Source organism: Propithecus coquereli, unplaced genomic scaffold (genome assembly GCF_000956105.1).
Source record: "Propithecus coquereli isolate 6110/MARCELLA unplaced genomic scaffold, Pcoq_1.0 Scaffold184, whole genome shotgun sequence".
In the NCBI taxonomy this organism is placed as follows: Eukaryota; Metazoa; Chordata; class Mammalia; order Primates; family Indriidae; genus Propithecus; species Propithecus coquereli.
In genome coordinates, this window is record NW_012143190.1 from 2216170 (window position 1) to 2228909 (window position 12740).

General features: G+C 40.3%; 2 protein-coding genes across 2 annotated transcripts in view; both read left to right on the forward strand.

Moving 5' to 3' along the window:
• The first annotated feature begins 6958 nt into the window (after positions 1-6958).
• On the forward strand, positions 6959-8326 carry NDNL2 (necdin-like 2). Its single transcript, XM_012642701.1, has one exon. The coding sequence runs from the start codon at positions 7032-7034 to the stop codon at positions 7917-7919; it is 888 nt and encodes a 295-aa protein (XP_012498155.1). The 5' UTR covers positions 6959-7031; the 3' UTR covers positions 7920-8326.
• Positions 8327-9142: 816 nt separating this feature from the next.
• FAM189A1 (family with sequence similarity 189, member A1) overlaps positions 9143-12740 on the forward strand; it is a 102203-nt gene continuing 98605 nt past the window's right edge. The window contains exon 1 of the mRNA XM_012642691.1: positions 9143-9154. Within this exon, the coding sequence (XP_012498145.1) occupies positions 9143-9154 (12 nt within the window). The remainder of the gene's footprint in view (positions 9155-12740) is intronic.

A 12740-nucleotide genomic window follows, 5' to 3' on the forward strand; every position in this document is an offset into this window, starting at 1 on the left:
TGCAGTTTTGTGATTCTCCCATTCCTCTACAGATCATGTTGCTGGGAGTCACTGGAAAAGTATTAGACTGGCAAGTGGCAAGAAGCCCCAGCAGATTTTGCTTTTATAGGCTACAGTGAATTAACGGGCACACTGTTTACATGCCTGCCAAAGCTGTAGTCTCCAACCCCCAGGCTGTGGACTGGTACCGGTCCATGGCCTGCTAGGAACTGGGCCACACAGCAGGAGGTGAGCGGTGGGCAAGCAAGTGAAGCTTCATCTGTATTTACAGCCAATCCCCATCACTTACATCACCGCCTGAGCTCTGCCTCTGTCAGATCAGCAGCAGCATTAGATTCTCACAGGAGTGCAAACCCTACTATAAACTGTGCATGTGAGGGATCTAGGTTGCATGCTCCTTTTGAGAATCTAATGCCTGATGATTTGAGGTGGAGCTGAGGCGGTTATGCTAGCACCGGGAAGCAGCTACAAATACAGATTATCATTAGCAGAGAGGTTTGACTGCACAGAGACCATAATAAATCAATTTCTTGCAGACTCATATCAAAACCTTATCAGTGAGTGGCAAGTGACAATGTAATAATAATAGAAATAAAGTGCACAATAAATGTAATGTACTTAAATCATTCCAAAACCATCTCTCCCTGCCTCCCTGCCCCGCCCCAGTCCATGGAAAAATTGTCTTCCACGAAACCGGTCCCTGGTGCCAAAAGGTTGGAGACCGCTGTGCTAAAGCACTATGGAGAAGCCTCTTAGAATCCAGGCCTTATAGGTAAACTTCTGTCTCTCCCAACCTCAAGGCCTGGTGGCATTTCACCTGTCTGTGAGGCTCCCCCTGAGGGCAACTGGACAACCTGGGACAGGCTCTTGAAGAACTCTCCTAAGAAAGGAGACAGCTGTGGAGTCTCTCATAAGTAACACACAGGCTTCTGCCAGCTCAGACCACACAAGTACCACACAATCCTTGGTCTTTCCAGGCCTTGGGAAGGACAAGCTCTCTTGCTCTCACGAAGTACCTTTGCCCTCACTTGCATCTCCGGGAGGAAGGAGCCCTGTACTGGCTCTCTCCTCTGCAGATCTTGGAGAACCCGTAGCCTCTGATTACCCTCCACCCCTGAAAGCATGATTGTTCTGGTTGTTAGTCCAAGGGAGGGAGCCAGGAAGGAGAGGGGACCAGAGATGTGGGACCTGCATAAACCCGCCGTCTCCCCAGTCACCTCTGTTTATGATTGTCGTCTCCCTCAGGACAACCAGCAGTTATGCACACATGGACTCCTTCTAGTCTGCCTTGAGCATCTTTATGTTTTTCTCTAATTCTTTTTGTTTACTTTTTTCCATTTCAGTGTGTTCAGTTTTCTTGAAACCTACCTGCATTGTCCCCGTCTGCGTATTAGCTTTGTCCATTCACCTTCTTGGTGCCCTTGTCTTGTGGGTATACTTCTGCTTTTGGCTAAAGCGTATTCTATAAGAATGAGGTTTCTGTCATCTTGCATGGTGTAGCCAGTGGGAATACTTTGGGTTTGATATGGAGAACACAGCTACTCTAGAGTAGCAGATGCTTTAAGGTATATTCCAAGTTGTCTGAAACCCCTTTCTGCAGAGGTAAATCACCAGATTAGCTCATTTGTATATGCCATATGGTAAAACAGTCCTTCATGATTTGTCTCTCCCTTGCCCTTATTGCCAGTGACTAAAATCATAAGCACATTTCTCAAGCAAAGAAACATAACACAAATGTCAAATTGTATTCATCTCACCTCTCATTACATTCAGAAATCCTCATAGGTGATATTAACCTTCTCTAGCTCCATTCCTGTGAAACAAAGGCTCATTCCTTAGTACTCATTTCCCCTGCATATTAGGTTTGGCTACCGATTTAGTCAGAACTTGTTCACTTTCAAGTGACAGGAGCCATCTCAGCAAATTAAGCAAAAGGAGATGCTCTGGTAACTAGTAATCTCCAGGAGTCCAGCCTTAAACTCAGGATTCAGGATTCAAAGGGCAGCATTAGGATTGGTTTTTCATCTCTTAGATCTCTTTTGAGTTGGGTTCACCATGAGGCAGGTTATTCCCAAACAATGGGAAAGATGGCTAGGCTTACATCACCCCCTCAGCTTGTTAGCTCAGAGGAAGGAAAGAGAACCTGTATGAATTCCTTGAAAGGATACTGATTGGACTTCTGAACCGGTCACTGTATCTGGCCTGAATCATGCACACTCAGGAAAGGAAGGCAGAGCCCTAACCCAGGTCTCCTGGAGATGGGAAGAGACAGTTCCTAAAGGGAAAGGTTGCAGAACATGGGGGAAGAAACCAAGCAAACAAAAAGAATCTTATTGGCCACTATCAAGACCTTGTATGTTTATAATTTTACAACTTAATAGAGCTTAATGATTTTTATAAGGGCCCTGGGTAACTGGAAGATTTATATTTCTTGAAAAGAGAGTCTAAAAAGAGGCTTCTGGGACAAATGGCAGCAATTCTTGGAAAGCACTATCTTATCAAGGCCCACTTCTTCACCTGCTTCCACCCACCAAGGAAAGCTCTGTTGCTGCTTAATCTAAGTATTCATTTATAATGGACAAAATGTTATCAGGAAGCCTACCATGTGATCTAAGCAGGAAGGATTTTTGCTAAGAATGAGTGTATACAACTGTTACAAATGAGTGGACACTAGAGGTTTTACTGCAACCATTAAAACATCTGGATTGCTTTCCTGCTATCTGCCCACCAAAATAGTATGTGCCCCCAAACTCCCCTGCTAACGTGCTGCACGCTGTTCCACTTTCTTCCACTGCTCATATTTGGTGGCTGCATGCTTTGACCATAGCCTTTCTTCCCAAAAAGTCCTCACCTGCTTTCAGGACTGTGTTGCTGTCAGAATATTAAAGGCTTTTTCTGGTTTTACAAGAAATACCAGTGAATGAAGAGAATCTAGTAGATAATAAAAATGATTAGTGTTTCTTGGCAGGCATTTTGCTACTAAGGAGATGAAATAAAGCATTTAATTACTTACAGACATCTAAAGAGCAAAGGGTAGTAGGCATTTCCTTGTTCAATGCACTTGAAATCTTAGTTTAGTTTTTGCCTCAAAGAATTTGTCCCCTCTTGGGCATAGTAATAAAAAGCATGAAGGTCTTCAACATAAAGTGTTTGAAAATGTTTTTCTTTTTTAATCATTGTCTTTGTTATATCACTGCCTGAACAGAAAGTCACAAATGCCATATTCAGATCACACTGAATTTACTGAACATTTGATAGTGTGTAACTGCAATGGCATGGTGTCACTGTGAAGTTAAACTTCATTGAGAATACATTTTTATCTCTCAAGCAAGAAAATAAGAATTGAATTTTATTTATAAAATAAAATAACTGGCTGAGCACAGTGGCTCATGCCTGTAATCCTAGCATTTTGAGACGCTGAGGTGGGAGGATTGACTGAGGCCAGAAGTTTGAGGTTACAGTGAGCTATGATCATGCCACTGCACTCCAGCCTGGGGGATAGAGACCCTGTCTCTAAAAAGAAGAAAGAAAGAACTTTAATAGCACATTGATATTGTTATTTCTTTCCAGACCTTTTCCTGATTTTTATGTGTACGTGTGTTTCACTGCAGTCAAAATTTTTCTCATCATTCTACTGAAAGATGGCAGAATATGCTGCCCAAAATATGCCACTTTGGCATATGGATTAATTTGAGCTAAAGACAGTTGAAAAATTGCAGATGCAATAAGGGAATTCTAATTTCCTCTTTTCTTTCTAAAAAACAGGAGATAAAAACTCCCATTGAAAGAAAGATGTCTTCAATGTACCAGGAGAAAAGAAATATTACTCGATGGAGAGTCATAGCCAAGAAAATTCTATACAAACAACATAGTAAAAATAATCTTCCTCTAGCGTCCCCACATAATTTAGTTTCTTTTCCCGTAATTACCTCTCTTCATTCAAGGAAATACAAAAGCATGTAGGTTTTGCCACATCTTTGGGCCTTCATTTCCCGTTGAGGGTTCCTATGTCACACAGAACTTAAATTTGTATGCTTTCCTCCTGTTAATCTATTTTATGTCAATTTAATTCTCAGGTCCAGCCAGGACCCTTGGAGGGTAAAATTTTGCCTCCCCTATACTACACACAACTCTGCACAGTTCTCAAATATTTTCGTTAACAGAAACCCTCTGGAAAGAAGCAAATTGTTACCAGCTGGCCTGCCAGGCTCTGTGCTAGGTACTTGGCAAACCAATCTCACTTAATCCCTTGAAGCCAGGATTAGAACTCTCATTTTGTTGACTTGGAAACTGAAACTTGGGAATGTCAGTAGCTTTCCCAGTGTCATACAGGTTTCTAATCTCAGTCCCTCTGATTCCAAAGCCCTTACTTTTTCAAGGACACCATGTCTGTGTTTTGCTCTTAGCTAGCATACAGTTAAGAGCACGGTCTCTGGAAGCAAATTGCCCGAGTTTAGATCACAGATCTACCACTTAACTTGCTGTGGGATCTCAAAACATTTAATGATCTCTGTGCCTGTTTCTTCATTTTTGAGAAGAGAAACATAAAAAATTGATATGCCTCATAGGCTTGTTGTGGGGATTAAATGAAGTAATACCTGTAAACCACTTGGAATAAGGTCTGACCCACAGTTACCTTTATACAGTAGTCCCCCATTATTTGCAGGGAATATGTTCCAAGACCCTCAATGAATGCCTGAAACTGTGGATGGTACCAAACCCTATATATACTGTTTTTTCCTGTACATACATACCTGTGATGAAGATTAATTTATAAATTAGGCACAGAAGAGATTAACAACAACTAATAAAATTGAACAATTATAACAATATGCTGTAATAAAAATTAGGTGAGTGCGGTCTCACTCTCAAAATACCTTAGTATTTTTTCAGTGTGGCAGGTAACTGATACCATGGAAAGCAAAACCGCAGATAAGGGGAGGACTACCAGATAATCATTAGCTGCTGTTGTTTATAGTTATTGTTATTAGTGGTAGTGTTGTTATCACAGTTTCTCTCCAGACATCCAAGGCTTCCAGTGTCAATTTCGCCTGCATTCCTCTGGACAGAGTGTAGAGAGGTGTTCCGAGACTTAAAACTGGTATTTTTTCTCATCTATTTTGAGTAATGACAATCTGCTATCTGGGTAAGGGTGCTGATTTTCATACAGGTACTGGGATAGCCTGACTAGTGGGGCTGCTTGGTAACTTTGTATACCTTAGCAAGAAAAAAACATTGAAAAACCAGCCCAATTGTTGACAACAGCTTTCACCTTATTTTCCATTTTTCCCTTATCTCTTGGTTGCTTAAGTTTTTTAGGTCAAGGTATAACTGATCCTTCTGGAGGGACCTTTTGCAGATTCTAGATTGCAGGAGGCTTCTCTGAACTTACGTCCAAATTTTAATATGCAAGGAAACCAAAGCAGATGAATTTTCTCATGAATGCCTTGATAATATATTTGTTTTTCTTAGTAGTCCTCTGTCATTAAGAATGATGCTTGAGGATATAATTGGATCTTCTGTGGAACAGAAAGTTATTACTCATAGCATACCAGATTTTTGCATACTAGCATCACAACATGGAATCTGATTTTACACTTAGTATTACAGTTCCAGTGCCATTATCAGATTGCATTTTTATACTGAATTACAAACAAAAATGTTATGCTACTAACATTTAAGGAAATTTTAATAAGGTTGTGTTTGATGCTTTCAAATAATGTGTTCTGAACGGCTTTCCTTTGAATATATTTGCATTAAAGAGGAACTCACTTTGATTTGGTTCTTTGAAGAGTTTATCCACTTGCTGTGTAGCTTTAAAAAGAGGGAAATTCAGTGTCTTCTATGCAAATCAATAAATAGTGAAGAAACACATTTGCTAAGATTTGTAGACGTAATGGCAGCAGATTGCTGATGGTTTGAGTTAATGAAATGATTCATTTTGGCTATTAGAGTTGCACAATTAAAATATATATACACACTGCACACATCACAGATTATGAGGGATAATACCCCTGTGTTCTTTCTTTCTTATTGAGCCCTAAAGCTAATCTATTAAGAATTAAGAAATTTAAGAGATCCACATTATTGCAATTCTTGATCAGTGATGCCCAAAATTAAATGGTAGTCTCCTGAGAGAGCACATTTCTTTGTAGCATTCCTCTTACCCATTTGTGCTAAAACTGCGGTTGTGAGCACAAGGCAGTTTCCATGAGCATGTTTTCCAAAAGATCAACTCATTTGATAAAGCTAAAACATTTTAGACACTTGCTTTGAGTGATGGTTTGTTCGTAGTTGTCTAGCTCATGGAGTTTAACGCAGGGAATATAAATTCGGAAATACTGAGAAGGAATAAGTCTTGATTGCAAGGAAAGCCTGCCTTTATCAAAACATTCGTTTTTAACAGGCTCCAAGGGACTTTGGAGAACCTAACCAGTAGTTAGGAGGATATGAACTTGCGCGAGGGGAGGGACGAAACGAAGAATCCTCTGGGTCTTTTATGTCCTTCTGTGTTTTATGTAGAAATTAATGTTTTTGCTTTACCTTCCACGGTCTCACCTTCCTCTTCACCTTATTTTTCTCACACATTCAGCCTTTGAGGTCCCTCCATTTACCAATAGACTCTATTTAAGAACTCTTAATACTGTCGGTAAAACTTGCCTGTGTGGTCCTGAATTTAGCCGCACACTTGTTTAGGAGTCTTGGTTCTTGTTCTCTGTTTGGTATGGTTTGGTATGAACACAATTATAATTTAAAAGCCGTTGCTCGGACCCGTAGGACTGCACAGAAATCTCCGTTTCCATATGCATGGCTGCCGCGCAGGCGCAACTCGCAGCCCCCTTTACGCATCGCGCAGCTTTTGTGACGCATCGCGCGGCCTTTGTGACGCAACGCGCAGTCTCTGGCGTCGCACCGCGCGCCCCCTGCAGCCCCGCCCAGGGCCGCGCAGACGTAGCTCGCGGCGACTCGCAATCCCAGCCGCTGCCGCGCCGTTACGGCGAGCGCCCGCGCCGGTACCTGCGTCCGGTGACATGTTGCAAAAACCGAGGAGCCGGGGCCGCTCTAGCGCCCAGGACGAGAGGGGCAGAGACAGGAGCTGCGACGGAGACACCCGAGCTTCCAGAGGCGGCGTCGCCGACGAGGCCCCGAGCACGTCCCGCGGGCCGGGCGGCTCGCAGGAGGCCATGGGCACCTCGCCTCAGGGCGCCCGCCAGGCCCGGGCCGCCCCCACAGTGGGGCCCAGGACCCAGAAGCAGCTGGAGCTGAAGGTGGCCGAGCTGGTGCAGTTCTTGCTGATTAAGGACCAGAAGAAGATTCCGATCAAGCGGACCGACATACTGAAGCACGTCATTGGAGACTACAAGGACATCTTCCTGGACCTTCTCAAACTGGCTTCCGAGCGCCTCCAGTACGTCTTTGGGTACAAGCTGGTGGAGCTTGAACCCAAGAGCAACACCTACATCCTGATCAACACCCTGGAACCCGTGGAGGAGGATGCCGAGGTGAGAGGTGATCAAGGTACGCCCACCACTGGCCTTCTGATGATTGTTTTAGGGCTCATCTTTATGAAGGGCAACACCATCAAAGAGACTGAAGTCTGGGACTTTCTGCGGCGGTTAGGGGTGTACCCCACCAAGAAGCATTTAGTATTTGGGGACCCAAAGAAACTCATTACTGAAGACTTTGTGCGACAGCGTTATCTGGAGTACCGGCGGATACCCCACACTGATCCTGTAGACTACGAATTCCAGTGGGGCCCCCGAACCAACCTGGAAACGAGCAAAATGAAAGTTCTTAAATTCGTGGCCAAAGTCCATAATCAAGACCCCAAGGACTGGCCGGCGCAGTACTGTGAGGCTTTGGCAGATGAGGAGAAGCGGGCCAGACCTGAGGCTAGTGGCCCAGCCCCATCCTCTTGAGATCTGAAAAGGATTCAGAGGAACTCCTGGGACAAGGGTCTGAGACCCAAAAGCACAATGCTCTACGTATATGGGAAGGGGGACCTAGGGAGCATATTTGTCTAGGGCTTAAATGTGTGTAGCTTTAAGATGTGTGTGCAAAGCTTTGTTCTTTTAATATTGTATTGTTATTCGGTTCCAAGTTTTCATTTACAGACAGAGAAGCATTTATTTTTACTTTTTTGCGGTATAAAAATTTGCTAGCTTAGTAAATGAATTGGAAAACTACTGTGATCTGGAACCGTTTATGTAAGAAGGAACACATAAGTAAATGTTTTGGTGCCAAGAATATAAAAGCAGAGTAGCTACTACCTGGTTTCTTAACTACCCTAGTTTGTAAAGAAAAATAAAAGTCTTCATAAAATTAAGAATAAAAATGTAATTGTCTATATCTTTATTACCTTAACTATTTTATTTTTCTATATTTCCTGTGTAAGCATTATGCATGGTTCCAAGTAATTAACGTAATGTATTTTCTCCAAATAACAATTTTTAATATTCATAATTATTCAGCTCTGTTGCTGACCACTTAGTTCCAATTAGTTTTTTCATTTTTTTCTTTTTACTACTATAATTGTCATAAATACCATATTTTTGAAGCAGTTAAGCATTATGTTTTAAATTGTGCTTTATGAGAAAATTTCATGACTTAAAAGCAGCCTCTTTAAAAAAAGTTTTCCCACAGATTATTCATGTAAATGTTTTGTAAAAGTTGTTTTACCTGTGTGTGTGTGTGCCTATCTATACATAAAACACACAAGAGGATTCCTTCCAATCAAGTGGACGGAAATATATATATGTCTGGAAATCAAACTGCCTGGGTTCAGATCCTAGCTCCACTATAACTTGTATAGGAATTTAGGTAGGTCCCTTAGCTTGTATACAGACATTTCCTGACCTGTAAAGTGGGCTGATGGTGCCTATATTTTGTATGCCAGTATGATAATTGGATATGGCAGTTTATGTGAAGTTCTTGGCATAGTCCTTGGTGTGGAGGATTTCAGTTGTTAACTTTGTTCCTTAAAATTTTTTTAAGTTTGTGTTTTATTCTCCTTTGTCTGGAGATGCTACTTTTTTTAAATTTAATTTTCTTGTTGTAAATCATTCCTAGAAGAACAATTACTGGTTCATAAGTTATGACTATATTCTTCTAGTTTGACTCCATTGTGTAGTTTTATGAGAAAATGTGGTATATGGTGAGTTCAGCCCACCTAAGAGTAGGAAAGTTAGATAGAAGAGCTTTGAGAGAGCATTGTAACATAGTGAAAAGAGTATGGGTTTTGAGGTTGCCAGACAAACTGAATTTGAATATGGCTCATGTGAACTTGTCAGCATGGTGATTTAGGGGTAGGTTTTAAGCTCTCTGAATCTCAATTACTTTATTTGTAAAATGGGGAAAATAGTAACTATATCATAGTTGTTTTATGGATTAAATGAGCCAGAAGAAAAGCGTTCATAGTCTTGTGTAGTCCTGCATGACATGTAGCAAATGCTGTTTGTAGAGGTTCAACACATATTTTATTCAGTAAGTAAAAGGGTGGAGAACCTGTGGCCTCAAGGCCACATGTGGCTTTCCAAATCCCAAGTGCAGTCGCTGGACCAAACCAAACTTCACAGAACAAATCCCTTTCCTAAAAGGATTTGTTCTGTAAAATTTGGATTCAGTCAAAAGGCAAGGATCCAGAAGGCCACATGTGGCCCTGAGGCCACAGATATGGAATTTGCATTTATTTCCTCAGTGGACTATAGTTGGCCTTAGAGAAATGGCTTAAAAGCATTATTTTCATGGGCTGCATTTTATTTCCATGTGTATGTTATCTCCTACCTACTGGTCCCGTTACCTCACTGACTGCTCTCTCCTTTTGTGCTCTAATACGTGAATTTTTACCCGTTTGGTGAAAACTATTACCCAGCACCCATTGCCAGCTATAGCTGAGGCAAACATCCTCCTACACTTGTCTCACTATTGATATAGGTGGGATTATATGGTATCCTTTTGCAACTTGCTGTTTTCAATCACCATTATGTTTTTCAGATTTAGCCATGTAGATACATGCAAATGTGATTTATTCATTTTGATTGTGCTTCCATGGGCCTTAGTTTAACTATTTCCTAATGATGGGAAATTGTTGAAATAACAGGAAAATATCCAATCCTACAATCTTCTAACAACAGCCCAAGGTCAATCTTGAGCCCTCCTTGCTCTTTTGCGTTTCTCTCCCTAGCTAGCAGGCACCCTGCGGGAACTCTGTGGTCACAAAGGAAATGTAAATATTTCTCTTTACATTCACCAGCTCTAAGTTTTTGGAATCTGTTTCTATAGCTTCAAGGAGCTCCTGAGAAGCTCCTGGACTAACAGCTGAGGGGTAAACTCCAGGCCTTCCCTTTCCTGCCCAAAGCTATATTTCAGGGGCACAATCAGCATTCCCTGTGATAAGCCTGACTACATCTTAGAGATAACCAAGTCTCCAGCAATAGAAGAAACAAAGATCTCACAGCTACCTGCTAATTACGCCACAAGATTAATATTTTTCTCTTTGTCCCCATGTGGCCTTGCTACTGGCATCTCTCTTCTCTTTCTTTGGGCGCCCATGCTGTCTCCCTGCTCTCTTCCCCTGCCCCTTTCTCTCTCTCATTCTCTCTGTGCTTCTAAAGGATAAAATAAACTTTTTTTACTTTGATATGTGTTAATCTCAGTGTGAGAAATCTTTCTCCTCCTATGCTGTCAGCATCTACCAGGCTTTCCATCCTAACACCCAATGGCTAGACAGTTGAGTTCTTTCCAATTCTTTCCTATTTGCAGGCAGTGTACAGTGCTTCCTTAGGCACATGTGTGAGAGTTCCTCCAGCCAGAAACAAACAGAGCAATCAGGGGCTCCTGCCAAATTGCTCTTGAGCTTGTGTCGTTACACTTCCCCCAACATTTAATGTAGTTTGGTTTTCTGTTTGGTTGCTTTTTTTTGGCTAATTCTCCCATCACCACCCCTTGTGGACACTTGGCCTTTTTAGTATCTTATTTTTTTCTTTTGCATTAAAAAAATCAAAGTGGAAACATCAAATTTAATTTAAAGAAAAAAAATCAGAAACTTGAATAATAGAGCAAACCAACTACTGAAAAAAAGTTGTGCATATTGGTGCTCACATTTTTCAGCCATTCTGGTGGGTAGGTGGTAATAATTTATTATGATGTTAACTTGCACCTTTTGGTTACTAGTTGTGATGTTAAGTATTTTCCTGTCTTTTGCTCCCACTCCCTTACTTTTTAACATCAGGCTTCATATCTGTTAGACCTTTTCCATTCTTTATATGTTCTGCATATTAATCTACTGTATATGGTAATCTAGTGCAAATACTTTCCTCCATATTTTCATTTTCCACATTTTCACTTACTTTTGTTCATTCAGATGACTTGATTTCAATATCTCACAATCATCAGTGTTTTAAGGGCTGTGTTTTTTGTACAGTGCTTTAAAAAATTCTAATTCTAGTACTGTTAAGATATTTTCCAATTTTTTTCTGTGTTCAAAGTTTTGATCTTCATATTTATGATTTTGATCTGTTTTTGTGCATGATGTGATGTTATTTTTCCTATATGGATAGCCTAGCACCAATTTTTTCATAGTTTATTCTTTCCCAACTGATTTATAATACCCTCTCTGTTATATAGCAGTGTCTCATATATAAATACATGGCTAGGACTGAATCGGTTTATTTGCTATCCATTTGCCAATACCATATACTATTATAATTCTATAGCATCATAATACCAGTTTTTCTTCTTCTTTTCCAATTCTTACACCTTTTGTTTTAGTTTTGTATTTTTTGCATTGGCTGGAAATTCAATATGTTATTGACAAGAAGGCCTCGATGTTTGATTCCTTATTCTTTATCTTAAAAGGAATAATTTTTAAAGTTTTGCCATCAGTTGTGGTTTGTTATTAGTTTTTTCTCCATAAACGCCTTTTATCGAGTTATTTAACTTTCCTCTTTCCTCTTATTTCTAGCTAGCTTAGAGACGTTTAGAAAAATTGAGTTTGTCATATGTTCTTTATTCATCTGCTAATATGGTTAATTTTTTTAACTGTAAATTTGGCATTTGGGGGTATAGTTTGCTATAAATAACAGTGATTTTTCTGATGTCTAACCATTCTTGCATTTCTGGGACAAATGTTTCTATTGATGAATTTTTTAAAAATACATATGTGTAGCTCAAAATTTATAATTTTTGTATCTTTTGACCTAAGGCGGGGTTAGTCTGTAATTTTCCTGTATTATATTGCCATTATTTGGCTTTGAGGTTATCCTAATTTATTTATTTAGAAATAATCTCAAACTTACATAAAAGTTGAAAGCACAGTGCAAAGAGTTTTGTTCCCTGAACTATTTGGGTTCATTTAGTTATCATGTTTCTTTAGCGTCCCCTCTTGGGCTGCAGACAGTTAGTGTTTCCTTGACCCTCATAATCTTAACTCTTGGAGAATACAGGCCTGTTTTGGTTTTTTTTTTTTTGTAAAACATCTTTCAGCTGGGGTTTGTCTGCTGTTTCTTCATGATGAAATTTGAATTATGCTTCTTTGGCAGTAATATCACAGAGCATTGCTGTTATTCTTCTTAGATCCTATCAGGTAGCACAAAATTTTAATTTGTCTTGTTATTTTATAACTTTGATCACTTTGGTTAAGAGTGGTTTTTTTTGCCATATCTCTCCACTGTCAACTTTTCTCCTTTATAATAAATGAATAACTTCCATGGAGATACTTGGAGACTTAGTAAAGACCCATG

What these genes read in the sequence shown, in the direction of transcription:
- NDNL2 (XM_012642701.1), top strand. Translation starts at nt 7,032, where the DNA reads ATGTTGCAAAAACCGAGGAGCCGGGGCCGCTCTAGCGCCCAGGACGAG.